Below are 23,516 nucleotides of genomic sequence, written 5' to 3'. Positions count from 1 at the left end.
ATATCCGTCTTTTTGTTCGCACGTTATTGCACTTTTTGTTCGGCGGTATGATAATAAAGCATTAATTTTTGTTTTTTATTTTTATTTTTTAAAGGGGTTCGCTAAAGGGGTTAACTAATGGGACAGTTTTATAAGGTGGGTCGTTACGGATGCGGCGATACTAAATGTGTACTTTTATTGTTTTTTTTTTTGTTGTTTTTTTTTAATTTCCAAAAAATGAATTAGGGAATTTTTTTTTAATTTAGCGATTTTTTATGAATTATTTTTACACTTTTTTTTTTAAACTTTATTATACTGTCCCAGGGGACAGCGATCTGTCACAGGCACTTTACAAGGCTTCCTCATGCCTGCGCTTTGCAGGCAGTGAGGAAGCTGGCTCCCTGCAGGCCCCCGCCGCCATATTAGATTTGGGGACCTGCAGGGAAGGAGGCCCTTCACATTGCGCTGCTGTGGGGGTCTCCGGGAAGCACAGAGGGAGCCCCCTCCCTTCCTATGCTTCCCTAAACCACCGGTACAATGCGATCGTGTTTGATCGCAGTGTGCCAGGGGTTAACGTGCCGGGGGAGGTTCGTGACCGCCCCTGACACAGTGCCGGGTGTCAGCTGTGATAATCAGCTGACACCCGGCCGCGATCAGCGGCGCTCCCCACAGGGGGCCCTCTGATCGCTATGAGGTACTATCACGTCCCCGGTCATAAGGGCCCGGGCACCGTGGACGGGATAGTACGGCAAATGTCGGGAAGGGGTTAAGGCTTAAATTTACACTTTTTGCACACCAGCTATATTTTCTTATCACATTTACTGTCACATGTCCTGGCCCGACCATAGATCTTTCAACATAAGCCAACAACCTTATAGACTAACTTAGGTCAAGAGATCTGGTCACCACTAGAGGCCCAGAAGAAAGAAAAGAAGTCAGTATGCAATCATGTCCATTAGCCTTGGTTACATTTTACTGTCTGAATAGAAATAAGACTTCATATTATGTCCATCCTCTGCATGCATTTTGTCATGATGTTTCCCCCTAAAAACTGCATCTGCCTTTGCCGATCAGTTGAAGGAACTGTTGATTTGAGCCAAATGGAGCCTTTTTACAAAGAGGATTAGGAAATGATTCACAAAGATTAAGGTCTTAAATTTAATGACTACTGGGTAACATGTAGTCGAAAAAAGTGGCCATAGTCCTCACATACAGTAAAAGATTAATGTAATCGTATACGTTTACCCCAACAAAGCAGAAGACCCTTATGCATTTATACTGGATGATTATTGTGAATGAGCGTTATTAGGATTGCTGGATTCCTGATCATCAGCCCGTCAGTCACCCAATGAACAAGCAGTATACTTGTTCCCTGGGTAAAAACGATTTTTATGATTGCAATTAACCACAGCTGCTACAACAATGACAGTGTGTGCACACAAAATGATCTACTGCTGATCTGATGTACAAGGGAAGTGCAGACGCCTGTCTAAACAGGCAATTAAACCCACCAACTATTAGCGCCACCTTTGCCAATCAGTGATCATTTACCAGCCGACCTATCGACTAGAGTGAAAAAAAAAAATAGAAAACAAACAGTTCTACTAATATTACAACCAAATTCCAATTAAAAAAAAAAAAAAAACTTACTTTCCTGGATCAGGCACTTGGTTACACACTGCTCGTAAATACTGAAAGCTATTCCGGATGGAGTGAATATTTGCCATTCCCATAAATGCAACTTCACAATTAGGATAGTACTCTACATGCAAAAGAACAAGACAATAAATTATTTTAATTCACTTTCAATTATGTAAAAATGCAGAAAATTTCAAAAATAAAAGATCTTTAAGGCATTATCCAGTGTCTTTCACGTCTTCATTGGCAGTCAGCAGTGCCAAGACTGTTATAACCCAACACGGTTGACCCCCATTCTTGACATTTCCTGAGAATATGTCACTCATGTCTGAATATCCACTTTATCACAACACATCCCAGTTCTAATAGGGGTTTCAGCTGCATCCAATTTGTTGGACATTAACCTGTATTGTTCCTTCAATACTGGTATAATATAATAAGATTACATTAGCTAATCAGACTAGTGTTGTACGGAGAGTTTACCCATCATGGAGCTTTAAAGAATATGTGCACCTCTGATAGGCTGGTTTCACATTAGCATACTGGGGCTCTGCGGACGGCTGCGTAGTTCCTCCCTGAAGCTCCGCCCAGTTCTGCACTTGTTTAGGTCCGCCTACTTCTGCATGCGTCCTGCGTACCCATCTTTAACATTTGGTACGCAGGACATGCAGATGTATGCGGATGTGTCGTTTTGACGCGCCACCCATCTGCACAAAACGTAACTTTACATTTCTCTGTCTGAAATCCTGCAGGGAGCACCTGGTCATGGCCGGTTTATGGTGACAATGCTCTTTCCACTTCTGGATTATGGCCCCCAACAGTGCTCACCGGAACCTTCAGTAGTTGAGATTTTCCTCTGTAACCAATGCCATCAGTATGCTTTGCAAAAATAAGGTTGCAAGGGTCTTGAGACACTTCACCGCTTTTATTCATCATGAGTTGTTTCTTGTGTGGTACCTTTGTAATGAGAGACCTTTTTGTAGCTGTTAAACCAGCTATTTTTACGCCAGGTGGCAGGATTGCTGTCTAATTACTGAGATTTCAAATGGTATGACTTTCCCAGGCTTTTTGCACCTTTTACTCCATGTGTTCAATACTTTTTCCCTGTGTCATTTCTCATTATTACACAAAACTTAAATTTATGGACATCTATAGTTTGACTTCTTTGCCTGTGCGGATTGGATGGGTTTTTACAGACATATGGCGAGAATTTCACGTCAATAGTATGCTTAGAAATAAATTTACTTCAAAAATTGGTGACGTGTTTAATACTTATTTCAACTGCTGCATATAAAATGTGTATGGGTGTGCAATCCAGATTCAACACATTTTCCTCTACTTCTCTCTCTTGAGAAAATATATATATATATATATACATATATATATATATATATATATATATATATATATATATATATATATATATATATATATATATACACACACACACACATACATACATATACACATATATACACATACATTCTCTCACATAACTGCATGTGAAACCTTAAGCTCTGTGCTCAGTGAGTGTTCCCTGTGTAGCATGGCATTTCCCTCCCTTCTCTGAGCTTAGGCTAGTTTCACATTAGCGTTTACGGCTGCAGCGTCGGGCTGCGCACGGCTGCCGCTAAGCCCCGCCCCCTGCCGCGCCTCCACCGGTAGCTCCGCCTACGGGCGCATGACGCTGCATGCGTCCCCTATCTTTAGCACTGGGGACGCAGGCATGCGTTTGGCGGCGCATGCGTCCTTTTGACGCGGCGCCGACCGCACCAAATTGCTACAGGTTGCGTTTGGCGCTGGTCGGCGCAGCGTCAAAAGGACGCATGCGCCGCCAAAAGCATACCTGCACTCGGCCTGCGTCCCCAGTGCTAAATATAGGGTACGCAGGACGCATGCAGCGTCATGCGCCCGTAGACGGAGCTACCGGCGGAGGCACGGCAGGGGGCGGGGCTTAGCGGCGGCCGTGCGCAGCCCGACGCTGCGGCCATTAACGCTAATGTGAAACTAGCCTTAGAAGTCTTCTCCTGCTGTTGCGGTGTCTGAATGACACCATGGAGAGTGACTGTACATGGCCACTTGTCTGCAAGGAATGGATGCCAGACACCAAGCTCGCAATCAGAAATGGCTCCAATAAGTCAACCTTTGTTACGGCTTGTTTAGACAGACCTATTAGAGTACTATGTGCAAAGAACCATTATTACTTAGATCGTTCTATGTGCATAGAATATCCTCGTTATCGGCAGTATATAGACAGCACACTGTGCTGCTAGGAAAGTTTATTTCATTGCTGGCAAGAATGATCCAAATCAACGAAGAACAAGCATTTTCTTTGTCGGACGTTTGCTTCCACGATTACACAAGCAGATAATCTAACGTTCTAGCGAATGCTCATACCTAATTATCATCTCTTCAATGAGAAGCCTTTACACATCCATCTAAACCTATCCAGTGCGGAGATTTATTTCAGGCTAAACCTTCAGTTACCTTCACATTCGCAGCCTCCACCCTTGGCTCTGTTCGCAACAGCAGCAGTGTAAGATCTTGCATCAAGGATTAAGAGTTTCTGAGGTGCTCCGCTCCCTTCAATACCAGGACAGGCAGTAAGAGAAGAGTCTGTAAGGAGCAATCAAAATGGTCAACCACTAGCAAAAAAAAAAAACCACAGAAGAATTAAATGTTAATGTATAACTTAATTCAGTTTCTTACCAAAGTCTGTGTCTCCATTTTCATTCCCATCATTGCTACTGTTGCTGAAATTTGCAGTAGCAGCACGTCCTCCTGGATTTAGGGCACAGGCCTTTGCTATGGAAGTCACCAGATACTCGTCATCAGCATTGCGCCAGCCCCACCAGCTGATCTCTGGTTGACTACACCGTGCAATCACTGCACCTGTCCTTATATGTCTACAAGACAAAGAAACAACGTATGAAGAATAGATCTGGTCAAACACTTATAAAGGACATTCCCTTCACTCACATGACATAGTAGAGAAATAAGGTGAAAAGGTCTGAAGGGAGCTTTCATAGCAAATTGGCTAAATATTACAGGTTTGGCTACGAAGGCGACCACCCAAGAGCCAGTTTTGTTAGGGAAAGTCATGGCCAACTAGACATTTAAGTCTCTAGAACTGGAGAAACCAGGTAGCAACTTGAGCATCTACCTACTTTAAATAGGTCTCTCTTTGCTTGTAAGCCAAATAGTAAGACACACGTCATTACATAATCAACATTTACACAATGACTGTTAGATAGAGCACTGCAGAAAATAGAACAGTAAAGAAAAGATGACGAAGCCTTTGGTTTTTACCTGTATACCACGACAGGAATCCTTTTCCACGATCTGAAAGAAGAAACATTCTCAAGCTCCTTGTCGGTGATCCATACGGGAACCAGCAGTTTCTGCGGATAACTTGGACACAGTCTAAAGAACAAGCAATACAAATGTATCACTATTAGTCCCAGTTATATACACTACAGACAAAACAATGCTATTCTGCACTACATTGACACGTCACAAAAGAGGGAAAATTCTAAGGGGACATCTAACCAATTCTGAGGGTTTCATTGAAAGCATCTATAACAGCAGGCGGCCATGATCACATGGAGAGTACATTGCATTTTTTTCTGCGGGTGTCCACACCAAAATACATAATCTTCTGATTGCTATTTTGAGATGCATTTTCCACTTTATTTCATGCGTTCAGATTTGAAGCATCGTTTTTTAATACTGAAAAGCTTTCAGCCCTTAATGACTGGAGCTTTTTTCGGTATTGCGTTTTCGTTTTTCGCTCCCCTTCTTCTCAGAGTCATAGCTTTTTTATTATTCCGTCAATATGGCCATGTGAGGGCTTATTTTTTGCAGGGCGAGTTGTACTTTTGAACGACATCATTGGTTTTAGCAAATTCCAAATGCGGTGAAATTGCAAAAAAAGTGCAATCTCACACTAGTTTTTTGTTTGGCTTTTTTGATAGCTTCACTAAACGCTAAAACTGACCTGCCATTATGATTCTCCAGGTCATTACGAGTTCATAGACACCAAACATGTCTAGGTTCTTTTTAATGTAAGTGGTGAAAAAAAAAATTCCAAATTTTGCTACAAAAAAAAAAAAAAAAGTTTGCGCCATTTTCCGATACCCGTAGCGTCTCCATTTTTCATGATCTGGGGTTAGGTGGGAGCTTATTTTTTGTGTGTCGTACTGACGTTTTTCAAGATACCATTTATGTGCAAATACGATCCTTTGATCGCCTGTTATTGCATTTTAATGCAATGTCGTGGCGACAAAAAAACGTAATTCTGGCATTTCGATTTTTTTTCCGGCTACACAGTTTAGCGATCAGGTTAATCCTTTTTTTTTTTTTTTTTATTGATAGAGCGGGCGATTCTGAACTCGGTGATACCCAATATGTATGTGTGAATTTTTTTATTTTATTTTGAATGGGGCGAAACAGGGATTTTTGTGTGTACTCACAGTCAAATCCTTTTCTCCGAGCTAATCATTGGGGGACACAGGACCATGGGACATCCTAAAGCATTCCCTGGGTGGGAAACAGCGTAACAGCTGAAACCCTTGTGTAGCAAACGATTATATCTGGCCTACAGATGAGATACTGCCGATTGCAGAATCCTTCTGCGAAGGGCCACGTCTGAAGAGGCTTGAGAATGAATGTTGTAATGCTTAACAAACGTGTGGAGGCTGAACCAAGTAGCAGCCTTGCAAACTTGCTGTGCTGACGCCTGGTGCCGAATGGCCCAGGAAGCTCCCACTGACCGAGAGGAGTGTGCCTTGATCCCCGCCAGGATAGGCTGACCTCTGACACGGTAAGCTTCTTGGATCGCCGAGCGAATCCATCTGGCTATTGTAGCTTTAGAAGCAGGTAGACCCCTTCTGTGTCCCTCCGGAAGCACGAAAGTATGGGGAGCTTTGTCAGTGCGATGGACTGGAGCTAGGCAGAATGAGGGCAAAATTATGCACTCATTCAAATGAAAAGAAGAAACGACCTTAGGCAAGAAGGACGGAGGCGTCCTTAACACCACCTTGTCCTGGTGAAAGACCAGAAATGGAGGTTTGCAAGACAAAGCCGCCAATTCCGAGACCCGCCTGATGGATGTTACTGCCACAAGAAAGGCAACCTTCCAAGAAATAAGGGCGAGTGATGCATCCTACAGGGGTTCGAAGGGGGCCTCCTGCAAGGCACCTGGACCAAATTAAGGTCCCAAGGTTCCAGTGGCATCTTGCAGGGAGGGACAAGATGCGACACTCCCTGTATGAAGGTCTTGACCTGCGATATTGAAGCTAACCTTCGCTGGAACAGGACGGATAGGGCAGAGATTTGGCGTTTGAGAGAAGACAGTGCCAGGCCTGAGTCTAATCTTGCTTGGAGAAACTCCAAAATGGAAGGGATAGGAAACACAAGTGGGGAACATCCACAGGTTTTACACCAAGAGAAAAAGGCTTTCCAGATACAATGGTAAATGTGCATGGAAGTAGGTTTCCGGGCGTTGATCATGGTGGACCACTACTTGTTTTGAGAAACCGGCCTGGGCTAGAACCCAGGATTCAATGGCCAGGCCGTTAAACTCCGCACTCTCGAAATCTGGTGGTAAATGGGCCCCTGAGAGAGACGGTCTGGGTGGTCCGGTAACCGCCAGGGGATGTCAGCGACTAGTTGTACCAGTTCCACATACCACGCTTGGCGTGGCCAGTCTGGTGTGATGAGAATCACTGGGATACCCTCCGCCTTGATCTTTCAGATAACTCTTGGGATCAGCAGGAGCAGCGGAGAAAATGTAAGGAAGATGAAATTGATGCCACAGAAGCACCAGGGCATCCGACCCAATGGCTAATGGATTGCGGGACCGCGCATCGAATGCTGGAACTTTAGCATTTAGCCTGGAGGCCATGAGGTCCACATCTGGAGTTCCCCAGCGCTGACAAATCTGTTGAAAAACGTCTGGGTGGAGGGACCACGCTCCCGAGGCCAGACCCTGACAGCTGAGAAAATCTGCCGCCCAATTCTCTACTCCCGGAATATGAACTGCCGAGATGACTGAATGGTTTGTCTCGTCCCATTGTAGAATGCGGCGTGCTACATCAAGCATCGCTGTTCTGCTCCATGTGATCCCTTGACAATTGATTACGCCACTGCCGTCGCATTGTCCGACTGGATCCGAATGGGATGGCCGGCCAAGAGATGATGGAATCGAAGGGCTAGCCCAATTTCCTAAATCTTGAGGATATTGATCGGGAAGCGCGATTCCAGCGTGGACCAGCGTCCCTGAGCTGTGTGGTGGCGGAAGACAGCTCCCCAACCTAGAAGACTGGCATCTGTGGTCACCACCAGCCAGTGAACTGGAAGAAAGGACCTTCCTTGACCCAAAGAGGACGCTGACGTCCACTCCACAACCGAGAGACCGCCTTATCCTGGCGGACAGGCGGAAATGGCGGTCCAGGGAGGCCGGATTTTTGTCCAAAGCTGACAGCAATGCTTGTTGCAGAGGACGGAGATGAAACTTGGCAAACTGTACCGCCTCGATTGACGCTACCATTTTCCCCAGGACCTGCATGCTGAACCGCAGGGAGTGAGGATGGGCAAGAGAAAGCTTCCGGACTCCCCGGATCAGCGCTGCAATCTTTTCTGGAGGGAGAATTACCAACCCTCGGGAAGTGTCCATGATCATCCCCAAAAAGGAAATTTGCTGGGATGGGGCTGGAGAGGACTTATCTAGGGTCACCAGTCAACCTAAACAAGAAAGTGTCCACAGTGATGCTGACTGCACAGGCCTGCATTGACGATCCCTTGATGAGGTCGTCCAGGTATGGCAGAATCACCATGCCCCGAGAGTGTAGAATAGACATGATGGCTGACATGACCTTGGTGAATACTCTGGGGGCAGTGGCGAGACCGAAAGGTAAGGCTGTGAACTGAAAGTGCTCGTCTCCGATGGCAAAGCACAGAAATCTTTGGTGACCTGAGAAGATTGGAATGTGAAGATATGCATCCTTGATGTCGACAGACGCGAGGTATTCCTTTTTTCTGGCGAGGTGATAAGGGAACGGAGAGATTCCATTCTGAAGTGACGGCTGCAAGTGCGGCACAGTTAACCACATCTAAGGAGGCATGTACCACGTAATCCCCGGCCAGGGCAATTTGGTAAGCGAGACTGACCGTCTCGGGAGATAGGTTACCGTCTCGACCAGACTTAACTAGGGCCTCTACCCAGGCCACCCAGGTGGCGGCGAAAGAAGGGAAGAGTGCTGCTCCGGCAGCTTCAAAGACTGACTGAGCAAGATTGTCAATCTGTCCATCAGTGGGGTTTTTAATGGACGAGCCATCAGACAGGGACAGGAGAGTTTTGGAAGCGAGCCGTGATATGGGTGGATCTACTGAAGGGGACTCAGTCCACTCTTTCCTTAAAGTAGATGCAAAAGGGTACCGTGCTTCCAGCGGCTTTTGTCCTGTAAATTGCTTGTCCGGGCGAGTTCTATGCCTCTGAACAATGTCCGTAAACTCAGGGTGGTTAGCAAAGACCCTGTGAGGACGTTTGGTCCTTTTGAAGGACACAGTGTGATCCGGACTACTCCCGGGTTCTTCATCTACTCTCAGAGCTTTATTAACCGCTTTGATGAGGGAATCTAGAGACTCCTGGTACTCTAGCGAGTCCAGGTCCACGGCGACATCCGACTCGTATCCTCAGTCGTGTTCGCTGCCAACCTCTGGTGAGGGGGAGCAGGAAGCAGAGCTTGCGGACGCCGAGGCCCCGGAGTGTCTGGGGGACGAGTCATGGGGACGCTTTCTAGAAGAGTGTATATTTTCTGCCGCAGTTCGGCCCCTGTCTGAGGAAGACTCTCGTGTAGCTGATGAAGGGTCTTCTAAAGGGGGTAAAGAGATGCCCTTGCTTGAGGAGGGATCACGGAAGGATTCTATAGCTTTAGCCAGGGATGCCATGGACTGAGCCAAGGATATGGCCCACTCGGGGGGGGACCAGGTCCACTAGGGTCGGCATTGGCAGGGGGCTCCTGTGCGCAGAAGGGGGGGGGGGGGTCGCAGACTGCACAGATTGCAGTACGGTGTATGCGTGGTAGTGGGGCATTACATGAGGTACATGAAGCATACACCACCCTGTGCATCTTATCAGCCTTCTTGGATGCCTTTGATTGAGACATATTGCATAAAAAACTGCTGCACAGAGGCTGCGGCAGGGAAGGGGTTAAGAGGTGTACTACCTTAACCAGGTCCTGTGTCCGTGCCCCCAGAGAGGAAGTGAACACTGCGGTTAAAATGCCAGAAGTCACACCAGGGTGAGATGGCGTCCCTCAGTCTGAATATTTAATGTGCTACACATGCACCAGGAAAAAGAGCCCGAAAAACACGTCGGCGCTTCTCGTGGGGAACGAGACGTGCCAGAGAAAATGGGCAGAGTCAGTGGCAGAGCGCTGGGATGCCACTGCAGTGCTTCTAGCTCAGCGAGAGAAGCACCAGAGAAGTGGGCGGAGTCGGTTGGGTGCGCAGAGCTGGGCCTCTCTCGGCCAGAAGACGGGGGCTAAATTTGTGGAGGCCGGCGGCGGAGACGGCGTGGCAGCGACAGTACGAGACTCAGAGGACCGCCTATCCCCCTGGGGGCCCGGACACTACACAGGACTACGAAAAGGGAGTTCCTCCTCCTGCCGGCCAGAAACGCTGCCATACTCCCAGTGCAGGTGAGGCAGTTTTGGTGCGCTGGGCCACAGATGGAGAGTTTTTGGCCGCACTATTCATCCTCAATCCACCATCCCTTTGATAGGGAGGCGGAGAGGGGCCGTTTGCCTCCTGACACCAGCCGCATTCAGACTGGGGGTGCAGCGGGGCCACACGGACGCCGCATGGGGTTCTCTGCCAGGGTACCTTGGATAACTTGAGGAAGGCAAGGTAAGTGTCCGTCTGCAGGCCTGGCTCTGGAAGGGGGTACTTGAGGGTGACACCCCATGTTCCCTTTCGTAGTTGGTGTGGGGAGAGCAGGCCCGTTGTTGGTGTGGGGAGAGCAGGCCCATTGAAGGGATCCGTCTCCCCTAAGGTGAGCCCAGGCATGGCATGAAGATGGTGCAGGAGAGGGTACGGGGAGACGAGACTCCGCGTTCTTGCCTGTTGGTGATTTTGGGAGATCGAGACCTTGAAAGGCCCCGTCGCCCCTTCAATCCATAGAACAAAAAGTAAAAATGTAAAAAATTAAAAGTAAAAATAAAATAACGTTGGGGTCTGAAGCCAGACCCTAGTGCCTCCTACAGACACTAAGCAAGAACTGGTTCAGGGTAGAGCCAGCAGAGGGTGTATACTACAGAGGACAAGTTAATTTCTTTATGTATTTGCTTAGTGTTCTCCTAGTGGCAGCAACATAACACCCAAGGTCCTGTGTCCCCCCAACGAGGCGAAGGAGAAAGGGGGGCGATTTACATTTTTTTTTTTTTTTTTTTTTTTCATATTATTTAAAAACTTTTTTTTAATTTTGGCATGCTTCAATACCTCCATGGGAGGCTAGAAGCATCCACAACTCGATCGGCTCTGCTACATATAGGCGATGAGCAGATCGCCTATATGTAGCTGAATTACAGGATTGCTATGAGCGCCGACCACCAGGTGGCGCTCATAGCAATGCCTCAACAACCATAGAGGTCTCAAGGAGACCTCTGGTTGTGATGGCAACGCATCGCTGAACCCCGATCACGTGACTGGGGTCGACGATGCACGTATTTCCGGCCCGGCGGCCGGAAGCACTGGTTAAATCCTGCCGTCAGCGTTTGACAGCAACATTTAACTAGTTAATAGGCACGGACGGATCGCGATTCACCTGCGCCTATTGTGGGCACATGTTAGCTGTTGAAAACAGCTGACATGTCCCGGCTTTGATGCAGGCTCACCGCCGGAGCCCTCATCAAAGTGGGGGTACTGCCATTGGACGTACTATTCCGTCCAATAGCAGTAAGGGGTTAATTATGCACTTAAAAAACAAATTGCGTTTATTATGCTTTTTTTGTTCATTAGGGCTCCCCATAGAAGCCTATACTATAGAAAAAAAACAAAACAAAAACGCTGTTTAACACAGTCTTTAGATGCACAGTAGGTAGGAGTTGTCAGGAAATCACATTATTATTATTTATTTATTTATTTATATAGCACCATTGATTCCATGGTGCTGTACATGAGAAGGGGGTTACATACAAATACATCCACTTTGCTTGAACAGTTAAACACTTTAGACTTTCTTCACACACAAAAAACAAACAAACCTGCAGCCTTTAGGGTATGTGCACATGTTCAGTACTTGCAGCAGATATTTCAGTTGCAAAAAAAATAACAGTGTATTGGCAGGAAAACCACTGAGTACAAAAAACATGCATTTTTTTTTTCCCCCTATGCATTTGCATGGGTGAAAAATGCTGCTGAAAGACGTGACCTGCTGCAGCTTTGAAAAAAAAAAAAAAAAGGCTATGGGCCCACGTTGCGTTTTAAAACGCACACTAAAAACCGGATTCCTTCCCAGAAATCGCGCGATTTCACCTCGATTTTACCGCAAGCATCGCTTGGAAAGTGATTGACAGGTTGGTCACACTCAAACATAGTGTTTGACAAGTGTGAGCAGCTTTTTACTATTGAGGCCGCCTATGCGGCATCAATAGTAAAAGATAAAATGTTAAAAATGATAAAAAAATAAAAAAAATCGGGGTATATTTACCTTCCGACGTCCCGCGCTGCCATCCGGGCCACAGCGTTCCCAGTAATGCCTTGCGAGACCTGTGATGACGTTGGTCTCGCGTTACTATAGCGATCTCGCGAGACCGCTAGAGTCACACGAGACTAAGTCATCACAGGACCGTGCCGCAAGGCATTACTGGGAACGCTTAGGCCGGGAATGCAGCGCGTGACGCCGGAAGGTAAATATACCCCGATTTTTTAGTCTTTTTTTTTTTACAGGGGTATGGTACCCAGGATATGGGGGAAGAAAAACCGGCAAGGTGGCAGGTGAAAATAAATAAAATATATGCAACAAAGTGTGGTTATAATTAAAATACCCTTTATTAAAATATGGGTATACACATAAAACAATTAAAAGAAAGACATACCAGGCATGTACACGGTGTCATAATATAATATGTTGTAGCATGAGGCTTGATATATAACCATGTAAAAATATAGAAACAAGCTCAATAATAAACAGGTAATAGTTGTATATTTTTATATGGACCCCAAAGATAAAATGGTGAAAAAAATGCAAAGAAAAAATATATATAGTGAAGTATAAAATATATATGAATGTTGTGTAAATAATAATATACAAATGAAGTGACACAACAATAGTCAATATAAAATAAAAATGGTGAAGACGCACATAATCTAACGAAGGTAATTCATTCCGAAACGCGCGTTGGGGCGCGTCACCAGGCACATTATACAGCTCACCAGGTAGTTGTTCATCCCCTGATTTTTATTTTGTGGTTTCCACACATTCAGTGTGGTTTCTTCTGCACACTTTTGGTTAGATTATGTGCGTCTTCACCATTTTTATTTTATATTGACTATTGTTGTGTCACTTCATTTGTATATTATTATTTACACAACATTCATATATATTTTATACTTCACTATATATATTTTTTCTTTGCATTTTTTTCACCATTTTATCTTTGGGGTCCATATAAAAATATACAACTATTACCTGTTTATTATTGAGCTTGTTTCTATATTTTTACATGGTTATATATCAAGCCTCATGCTACAACATATTATATTATGACACCGTGTACATGCCTGGTATGTCTTTCTTTTAATTGTTTTATGTGTATACCCATATTTTAATAAAGGGTATTTTAATTATAACCACACTTTGTTGCATATATTTTATTTATTTTCACCTGCCACCTTGCCGGTTTTTCTTCCCCCATATTCAGTGTGTATAGTCACTCTCTACCAGATGGTCTGCCATCCATAGTTTCTGAGGGGTGTTCCAACTCGGATTTTATTTTATTATATTTCATTATAGTGCTCTATTAAGTATTGAATTTATTAAGTTTATCACCCTTTTTGTTTTAATGTATGGTACCCAGGGCCTGGAGGACAGTCTCCTCTCCTCCACACCGTGGGTACCAACCGCACATGAGACGCTTAACTTCCCGCATGGTGGGCATAGCCACTTGCGGGAAGTAAGCGATTCTCATGCATTCCTATGGGTGCGGAATCGCGGCAATTCTTTGCGATTCCGCACAAAAGAATGAGCATGCTGCGCTTTTTTTTCCCGCGATGCGTTTCAGCCGCGGAAAAAAGCACAGCATGTGCGGAATGCCATAGGAATGCATGGGGGGCGTTTTGTACACGATTTTTAAACGTTTTCGCTGCGTTTTCGTGCCGAAAATCGCGGCAAAAACGCTTAAAAATCGCATCGTGGGCACATAGCCTGATGGGTCAAATAGGCAAAAAAAAGCAGCATGTGCTTGAGGTTTCAGAAATCTCATCCACTATGCTGGTACTGTAAAACTTTTTTTTTTCGTGGCAAAAATGATGCAATGTGTGATTATTCCAAAGACATACTGGATGCAGGGATTATAATATCTGTAAAGCGCAGTGGAATATGATGGCGCTATATAAGCAAAGCATAATAAATTAAGCCCTTATGCTGTGTGGTAATATGGCTGCACAATTCACCAATTTCTTGAAGGTATGTGGGGGTCTGTAGATTACATGATGTATATAGCATGTCTGTCTATTAGTGTGGAGGACACAAATATATAAGCTTCCAATGTAAACAAACTGTAGGGAAAAATCAGCAACAATCAGATTCTGATTTTTATACAGACGTTTAAATGAAATGTCACACTGCAAATTGATCTTTTGCCAAAATCCACAGCATTTCTTTTCCTCCTAAATGTCCTCTTTATGTGCGAGTCTGAGCCTGCAGCACATTCCTTCCCCTCAGTGGTGCCAATGATAATTACAAGGGGTTAGCACGCTAAATGAAATTGGTGTAACGTGTGCCAAAACAGAGGGAGAAAAAAAAAGTGTTAACATTTAACTAAGCATGATGTATGGGTTTAATTCCTCACTTGTAGTTGTGGTTGATGTCAGACACTCGCCAGGCATTCTGCATATCAAAACCCATCCGCAACAGCTCCATCTGGAAGCGATCCTTCACATGGTCACCTGAAAATAAGCCAATCACAAAATTGCACATGAGGGACTCCCCAGACAGATAATGGACCCTACACAGTGGTAGCGATTTCAGATTTTATTGTGACTCCAACCACTACAGCAGATGTGATAAAAGAATGAAATCTAGTGCTCTCTTCTCTCCCCTGTCATCCAGTGAAAAAGCTGCAGCAATCACTGGTTTTACTTTACAAGTAGCTGGCACTTGACCACTACAACTTGCCAGAGGCTTTAGTAGTCATGTGCCATATAACTGGCACGATGGCTCCCACTGCCAAGCAGTGATGCTGGGAATATAGTACGTAACTTGTAAAGTCACAGATTAGCTTCAGCCTTCACGTGCCAGCAGCTTGTAAACAAAACCGGTAGCCCCGCAGCTAGACCGCCGAGGAAGATAGGAAAGCAGGTTGTTTGTTTTGTATTTTTTTGCTACATCATCATAACATGCAGTTTTTTTTCCATAAAGCAGGACAACCACTATAATGAATTCTATGACCAGGAAAGATCCTTGCCTGAATGCCGTGAACTGGGGCACTAAATTCTTGAGCGTTTTACAGGGGTGCTAACTACAGCAATGTCCCCTAACTTGTAATAGCAGAGATGCAGCTCACCTGGACGACAGAGGTGGACATGGTGGTCTTCATCATCGGTGCAGATCCCCTGACACCAGGCATGGTACGCAAATGCAAACAGATCTTCTTGTTTGGTTGGCCGAGCCGAGGCTCTGCTCAGTCTCTTCAGCCACTCCTGACATTGCTTGAAGGTGGAAAAGTGACATCTAAAAACATGAGAAAATCTTCGTTATTGTAACTGTTGCTGAATGATGTAGAATGGATGGGAATAGGGAGAGGAGTTCTACGGAGGGGTGGCCAAGCATGTGCATGGCGGGCCCACACAGTTCTAAAGGCGGTAATGACACAGGCAAGAGAAAAGTTGCTGATGAAGGATGATGGATGGAAGGCCCCTTTAAAGGGAATCCGTCACCCTATTTCTCGAGTATCAGCTGCCGGCACCGACATCAGGGGCTTATCTACAGCATTCTGTAATGCTGTAGATAAGGCCCCGATGTAACCTGAAAGATAAGAAAAATGAGTTAGATTATACTCACCCAGGGGCGGTCCGGTCTTGGTCCGATGGGTGTTGCGGTCCGGCGCCTCCCATCTTCCAACGGTGACGTCCTCCTCTTTGCTGCCTGTCGTGGCTCCAGCGCAGGCACACTGCTCTGCCCTGTTGAGGGCAGTGCAGAATACTGCAGTGCGCAGGCGCCAGACCTCTCCCGGCGCCTGCGCACTGCAGGACTTAGCTCTGCCCTCAACAGAGCAGAGCAGTGCACCTGCGCAGGAGCCACGACAGGCAGCAAAGAAGAGGACATCACCGTTAGAAGATGGGAGGTGCCAGACGGGACGGCGACACCCATCGGACCGGACCGAACGCCAGGGTGAGTATAATCTAACTCATTTTTCTTATCTCTCAGGTTACATCTGGGGCTTATCTACAGCATTACAGAATGCTGTAGATAAGCCCCTGATGGCGGTGCCGGCAGCTGATAGGCGACAAATAGGTGACAGATTCCCTTTAAATTAGGATATCAGTTCGGCTGCCTGCAGAAATCAGTGGGTGGATATTGACTGCTGAAGATGCATGTACTGAATTCCACATAAATGGGTTTGCACTATTAAAAGGTGGGGCAATCTTCATGGTAAGGAAAGCTAGTTGTCAGCATAAAACTTCACTGATTTGTTGGAAGCAGGAGAACGCCGCTAAAAATATCCGCAAGCTCAACATCTGAACATGCAGGACAATAAACCATGAGTGTCTAGACGTAAAGAAGCAGATAAGAGCAGAAGTGTAGACTTCACGCAGTTCCAAAGGCTAGAGAATACATACCGTATACAAGCCGAGATTTTCAGCCCATTTTTTGTGCAGCAGAATATGGGGGTTATTTATGGAGCATCTTATAGGGCAGCATTAACCCTTGGGCAGCAGCATATTAAGGGGGGCATTTATGGAGCATCTTATGGGGCAGCATTAACCCTTGTGCAACAGCATATGGGGGGTATTTATGGAGCATCTTCTTGGGCCAGCATTAACCCTTGTGCAGCAGTATCTGGGGTTTTTTTTTTTTATCTATGGAGCATCTTCTTGGACCACCATTAACCCTAGGCTTATACGTGAGTCAATAAGTTTTCCCACTTTTTTGTGGCAACATTAGGGGGGGGGCGGGGGGGTCGGCTTATACATGGGTCGGCGTATACACGGTAACTACTAGCCTTACCTGACGACTTTAGAGTCCTTGCATATAATCTGCAGCTGGAACATATCACGACTCTCCACAGTCTCAATCATCCTTAAAGGCACCTGAAAAAAAAAATATAATCAGAAATGGAATATTGTGTCATATATATGGTCTATCCTGATCAACAGTGTTTCCAAGACTCCAGTCCTCACAGTCCCCAACAGATCACGGTTTTAGGATTTCCTAAGGTGACCGAACCTCTGGCAATTCCTGATGCCTAGATAATTCCATCACAGGGGCAATACTACGGAAATTCTGAACATGTGATCTGTTGGGGGCTGTGAGGATACCTGATCCTGTATAGCAGCCCACCCTCCACTTATTGTCAGCTTCCCCTTTATTTACTGTGTATGAGCAGACCACCGAGCCTTGTATATAGCAATACAAAGCTAGAGAGACTGGTACAAAGAAGGAACTACATAGATAGCTTGGTTTTATACAAGATACACTCCAAATAAAGTCGCAGAAGATTAAACCCCGTTCATAATGGATCTAATCACAACTGGGAGGCCAGCCAAGTATTTTCCCTGCAGCGCCCCCTACTGAGGAAATGTAGCGTTATATGGACATCTGAATAGTTATCAAGTCACCATTGATCAGCTTTCAATTCTGACTCATTAAGGAGGGTGTCCTGAGTAGAGACCTCCCTTTATGAGGTCTATAGGACTTTTCAAGTGCACTGGGGTCTTCATAAGAAAAACACCTTAATTAAAGGGTCAAGACAAGTATACTAAAATCAGTGAAAGCTACGTCCTTATATTGTGGCTGCAGAAAAACACAAGCAGCCCTTTTTCAGAGGCAACGGAAAAAACCCTTACCATATAATATTTAGTCATTAGAGGGGTGGTCTAAAACATATACCACCTATCCACAAGATAGACAACCGCATGATTGCTGGGAGTACAAACTTTGGGATTCCCAAAGTCCCCTGTGTGAACAGACCAGTGCTGAGCATGTATGACCACCACACCTATAGACAGTAAATGTAGCAGTGGTCGCACATGCTCACTACTGCTCCATTCATACACAGCACTTCGGAAACTGATCTCGTGATCGGTGGGAAAGGGAGGCGACGGTGGGTGAGGGGTGGAATGTATAATCCTTTGGAAAGTTGATATTTGTTGTTCTTGGGATTACCTCATTAAATATTCATTAATCCAGATGTCAAGCAAGGGTCAGAACAAAACTATGGCACCGATTTACAAAGGATTTTGAGAAACAAGATTCCATAGAAAATATCTGAATCAAAGAGCACTTACAGAATAGTCTGAGAACCTTTTGTTGCAAAGTCCACTTTACTTGGACTATTACATTCAAGAGCAGCAGATTTGCTGCAGAAGTGTCAGCGATTGTCCTATAAATCAATATGAGGGCTGCAGAAATCTAGAAATTTTGGCCACAAATTGGAAGCATCTGAACTAACCCTTATAGGCATTCTTTGCCCAGACAATAACTTACATTGATGACAGAGTCCTTGAACTTGATGTGCAGCCTGTAGTTGGAGACAGCTATGACCGCATCGTTCGCGCTTCCTAAATACTCCACGCTCTCGCCCGGCAGCACTTGGAAAGGTACCTGGGTGGTGGAAGACAAAAAAAAAAAAATGTTGGATGACAAAGACAGATTTTCTCTAAAGGAACCATAATTACATGCAAAAGAGAAATGATTTGAGCTGATTAATAATGTACTGCCGCGCTCTGCACAGGCCATCTTTAATTCAAGCTGCTCCTGTTTCATGGCGTTCTTATTTGCATGAACCATATACCATCCTGATGTTTTGCTCAGACGACACATCCAGTAACTGCAGCGGATTTATTTTCATCTCTGACAAAGAGCTTTATTCAGAACTAGCCTTAATCATAACGGGAGTAGATTGCTACCAATTTCTGTCTTGCGTTGCAATAAATTTGGTGGCCTCAGTAACCATTAACATTTCTCTAGACACTTTCCAAAGGAAAAGTAAAATGCTGCAATATATTGTTTGGTCACTTACTTTTGGGCGGGGCTAGGCGGATGGATTCTCATTATAACGTACTTAACAGGACTGCTTTATTGCTGAATTTTTGTATAGCTGTATAAATCCTACCACGAAAATAAATCCTACCTTGTCTTATTAGTACAACGTGTCGCACTATGTCTTAATGAAAATTAGGTGTGGGAATGCATGGAGAGTACAAACCACACCCCTAATGCACTTTCAAGCTAATTTGCATATTTCTCCAAAGCGGTAATTTCTCAGCGCTTTAATCTCAGATCAAACTACTACAAAACAGGTATTATTCTTTTTGCTGTACTAGGACTGATCACTAGTTTCCCTATGAGGAGACCAGTCAGGTATGGAGTATTAATAATGCGCAATGGGGAAAACATGCAGATTAGCACTTGCCAGAAGAAAAACTCTCATAAGATCTACTACTGTTTACCCCATGCCTTCCCTACCCAATCTATGTCTGAATAAGACTCCATAATCCAAGGTTCCCTTTAAAGTGGATATCCACAACTTAGATATTGATGACAGTATCAGGGGGTTGAAAACCTCCGCCAATCAGCTTTCTGCAGTGGCTGTGATGGCCTGATGATTGGCTGCAGCGGTCACGTGACCGCTGAGGCCAAACAATACATTTTTCTTTTAGTTATGCAGCACAGTGGAACAATGAATGAATGGTTGTGCAGTACTAGAGAACCCATCTGTCCAAACATTATCAAACACTATACTGTTGAGAAATCTCAACCAGCGGAGAACCCTGACCACTGGGATGGGATAGATCACTAGATAAATATGGGAACGTTCTAAAGGTTCAATATCACTGTGGAAGTCTTGGGACTTCTGTGACCCAACTGAGTCAGTCCTGGCAAAGAAAAAGGTCATTGCCAATGGACGGTGAGGGGCAAGGAAGGAATAATTCACACAACTAAATGTCTTCCCTGCGATTATGATGGGATCTAGCCTTCTTGCAGGAAGCTGTACGCAAAATGCGTCTCGGGGGGGGGGGGGGGGGGTGTTCTTTGCGGCGGCTACACAGGTTTATTCTGCCTTATAGTACTCTATTCTTTTGGCATATTAATATTTACCCCTTGTCTTTAATCTTTCATGTACTAGGATCAACTTCATGCATCATTTTGGCTGTATCCTCCCATAATCATGGGCATGACCACTTATTAATCCTGGGTTATTTTGGCTATTTTATGTCAATTGAAAGGACATTGTTCCACCATTCTTACTCCTTGTCTATGAATATAGAATTTTTTAAGATTTAAGTAGCACATTTTTGCACTTTATAGGACTTTGTTCCATTGTGTTTTTGTATGATACTGGGAAAATACGATCTCTCTTTGATGTACCAATGAATTATGAACTCTTGATCATGAAGGAAGGGTCTACCTGCTGTGGCTTGCTTATGTCTGATACTCATAGAAAATTTAATTTGTCTGATAACTGTTTAATAAAGATAATTTTATAATTTGGCTTGTACTCCTGTATGTCTATATGATTTTGTAGTTGAATTCTTGGGCTAGCCTTTACTATTGATGGTTAGTTTGGTAACTTATTGACTAACACATACGTAAAACCATAATATACATGATACAGATGATCCAGTGACAATCCAGCGCTGCATCCTCTTAGATTTCCTTGTACTGCACGGATAATGCACCAACTTCAAAAAGTGTTGCCCAATACCTGGCTCCCTCTATGATGGCGCTGCAGTCTGGGGTCGGGAGGGAGTAAATTCAGCACTCTTGCTGTCAGATTCGTGCACAAAACGTCAGCTAATCACTAAGGGTCCCAGAGGGCTATTCTTACTATCTAGGGACTGTCCAAAGTAGAAGACTCCCCCCTTCAGTTTGGTTTCTTTCACCCACTGTTCATGTGCCCAATTTCCATACCACAGAAAGCTGTGACGGTGTCAGCGAGAATCTTTATGTTGGTAATTACTCCATAAATGTACGGGCACAGCAGAAAACATTTGTGTTAATGAATAATTAACAATATAAACCGGCCTGGAATAAAAATACACTGTAGAAAATTGGATCAGGATGTCGAGCATAACGGCGTAAAGGGCCAGTAACCCTGAAAGTCCAAATAAATAAGATATTGCACACAGGAGAGCATTTTTTTTAATTAAAGGGGCTGTCCAAAGACCTAATGTCACTCGTCCACCTACTCTTACACATAGTATACTCTGTCAGCACAAAAACAATTTTGTGTGTCATGTGTGACTTTCCAGACCCCATTACAACACTAGAACCCCTCTTTTATGCTTTCAGGGATGAGGGAAAACTTGCAGTTTCAACACTAACAAGCAAACTGTCTCTTCAGAGAGGAAGAGGACTAGAAATCTAGCGCCACCTATAGGAAGTAGCAATCTTGAAAGCCAATGTCGACCCTTTAAGGAGGCTTGTCACATGACTTAGGATAAAAGTCCAAACCAGAATCTCAATTTGCAGACACTTTCAGGGTACTGCCCCTCATCAGTACCAAGTGTGAGAGGCGTCTGACTGGGATCCACCCCTTAGATCCCAACACACTAACAACAAAGTCTGCTCATACCCTCACCTCCCCGTACCCACCTCCTGCACCCCTCACTCATCACTCTCATGAGGTCTGTGGCCAAGCACACCAGGAAATGCAATCAATGGAAAGCTGCAGTGCCACCCCCATAGCAGTCGCATACTTGGATGACAAGCCAACAATGCAAGCCACGTGGGTCAGTATCATTAAGTAAACAAAAACAGACTTCCAGAGACATGCACCAGTCCCAAAAACAGGGAATCTGCATCCTATTGGACCAACATATACATGTAGAGGTCACACTATTTTATTTAAAAAGATCATTGGCATATAATTAAAATTTTCCTGAATAAGCCTTTTAAGAAATACTGGCATAAAAGCACACAAATACCTCACTGCTTCAATGCCATTTTCTCCATCACATTGTTATAAGCCATTCCAATATTCAGTCTACTACATTAATTTACTACACTTTAACATAAAATGCCACAGCACCTCTCTACTCAATGAGCATCCTTGCTACCCAGCATCCTGAATTTTCAAGGGAACCTGTCACCACATTTTATGCATATAAGCTGCAGCCACCGCCATCAGGGGCTTATATACAGCATTCTTTAATGCTGTAGGTAAACCCCCAATGTAACCTGAAAGAAAAGAAAAACAAGTTAGATTATACTCACTGGGGGGTGGTCCGATGGGTGTCGCGGTCGAGGGTCTGGCGCCTCCCATCTTCATGCAATGACGTGCTCATCCTTGCTTCTATCGTGGCTCCTGCGCAGGCGCACTGATTTGCCCTGTTAAGGGCAGAGTAAAGCACTGCAGTGCGCAGGCGCTGGGAGAGGGAGAGGTCCGGCGCCTGCGCACTGCAGTGCTTTATTCTGCCCTTAACAGGGCAAATCAGTGCGCCTGCGCAGGAGCCACAATAGAAGCAAGGATGAGCACGTCATCACATGAAGATGGGAGGCGCCAGACCCTCGACCGCGACACCCATCGGACCGCAGTATAATCTAACTTGGTTTTCTTATCTTTTAGGTTACATCGGTGGCTTAGCTACAGCATTACAGAATGCTGTATATAAGCCCCTAATGGGGGTGGCCGCAAATTATATGCGAAAAATGAGGTGACAGGTTCCCTAAAAGCATTCATTTTTCTAAAACCCTCAAGTTTTGCTCTCTACAGGCAGTTAGTGGTACTGCAGATCAGCTTCACAAGCGAATACTGCACTGGTTAAGAGGTGACTTATGAAATGCAAGATGCCAGTCTCAATTCTTAAAAAGGTGATTTCTAAAACTAAGAAAAAAAAAAAAAACAGTAAGGCTTCCCGATCTTAGAGACAATAGAATCAGCAAGCCAAGTTTAGAAGTCAATGGGACGGAGCTTCCAACATAAGGCCAAGCTCAGATGCTGGCACGGCCGATTCTGGCTGCTGGCACGAGAGTGCAACTGCAGCACATGTTGCAGCAGCGCAAGCATTGACCGCCAGGCAGACAGGATGAGCTCAGAGATGACAAGCTGAGCAAGTGGTTACACTATAGAAGTATATGGCGGTATACATGTGGGAGAGAGACCATAAACTGCTCTTATGTGTTGCCCGTCCATTTCTTGCCACCTATAATTAGCAATAGTTATGCCAATCTAGGATAGCGCAACGCACAGTTTTTTTGCAGTCGTCCCGTCTATAGGGAGAGGTGCAGTCTGCAGGACATTACTATTTTGTTAAAGAGATCTGTACGCCATAAAAGGGAAGGTGAAAAGGACACTTCAGGTGGCTCTGGATGGGTGAATGGAGGATCAAACAGAACGCTGTGTGCACAGAGCCTTACCTTGCCATAAGTTAACCGATTTGAAAACTGTCTATAAAGATGGAGCACAGACCTCTCCATCCAGGTTATAGCTATGAAATCCAGTCAAATTCTA

The 23,516-nt window shown here is 44.8% G+C and overlaps 1 protein-coding gene across 3 annotated transcripts in view; it reads right to left on the bottom strand.

Annotated features, from left to right (window-relative positions):
- Positions 1–23,516, bottom strand: part of MTMR4 (myotubularin related protein 4) — a 99,659-nt gene that overhangs the window by 28,256 nt on the left and 47,887 nt on the right. For all 3 annotated transcript variants that reach the window (XM_073565788.1, XM_073565789.1, XM_073565787.1), the window contains 8 exons: positions 18,548–18,664; positions 17,069–17,151; positions 15,405–15,571; positions 14,691–14,787; positions 4,927–5,040; positions 4,327–4,523; positions 4,105–4,233; positions 1,630–1,741 (listed from right to left, as the gene is read on the bottom strand). In XM_073565788.1, coding sequence (XP_073421889.1) covers positions 1,630–1,741; positions 4,105–4,233; positions 4,327–4,523; positions 4,927–5,040; positions 14,691–14,787; positions 15,405–15,571; positions 17,069–17,151; positions 18,548–18,664 — 1,016 coding nt within the window. The remainder of the gene's footprint in view (positions 1–1,629; positions 1,742–4,104; positions 4,234–4,326; positions 4,524–4,926; positions 5,041–14,690; positions 14,788–15,404; positions 15,572–17,068; positions 17,152–18,547; positions 18,665–23,516) is intronic.

The sequence above is a fragment of the Dendrobates tinctorius genome, unplaced genomic scaffold, assembly GCF_039654945.1.
Source record: "Dendrobates tinctorius isolate UK_male_01 unplaced genomic scaffold, ASM3965494v1 ptg000016l, whole genome shotgun sequence".
Lineage (NCBI taxonomy): Eukaryota > Metazoa > Chordata > Amphibia > Anura > Dendrobatidae > Dendrobates > Dendrobates tinctorius.
Note: the sequence above shows the minus strand (reverse complement) of the source record. Positions and strands in the feature narration are given on the sequence as shown.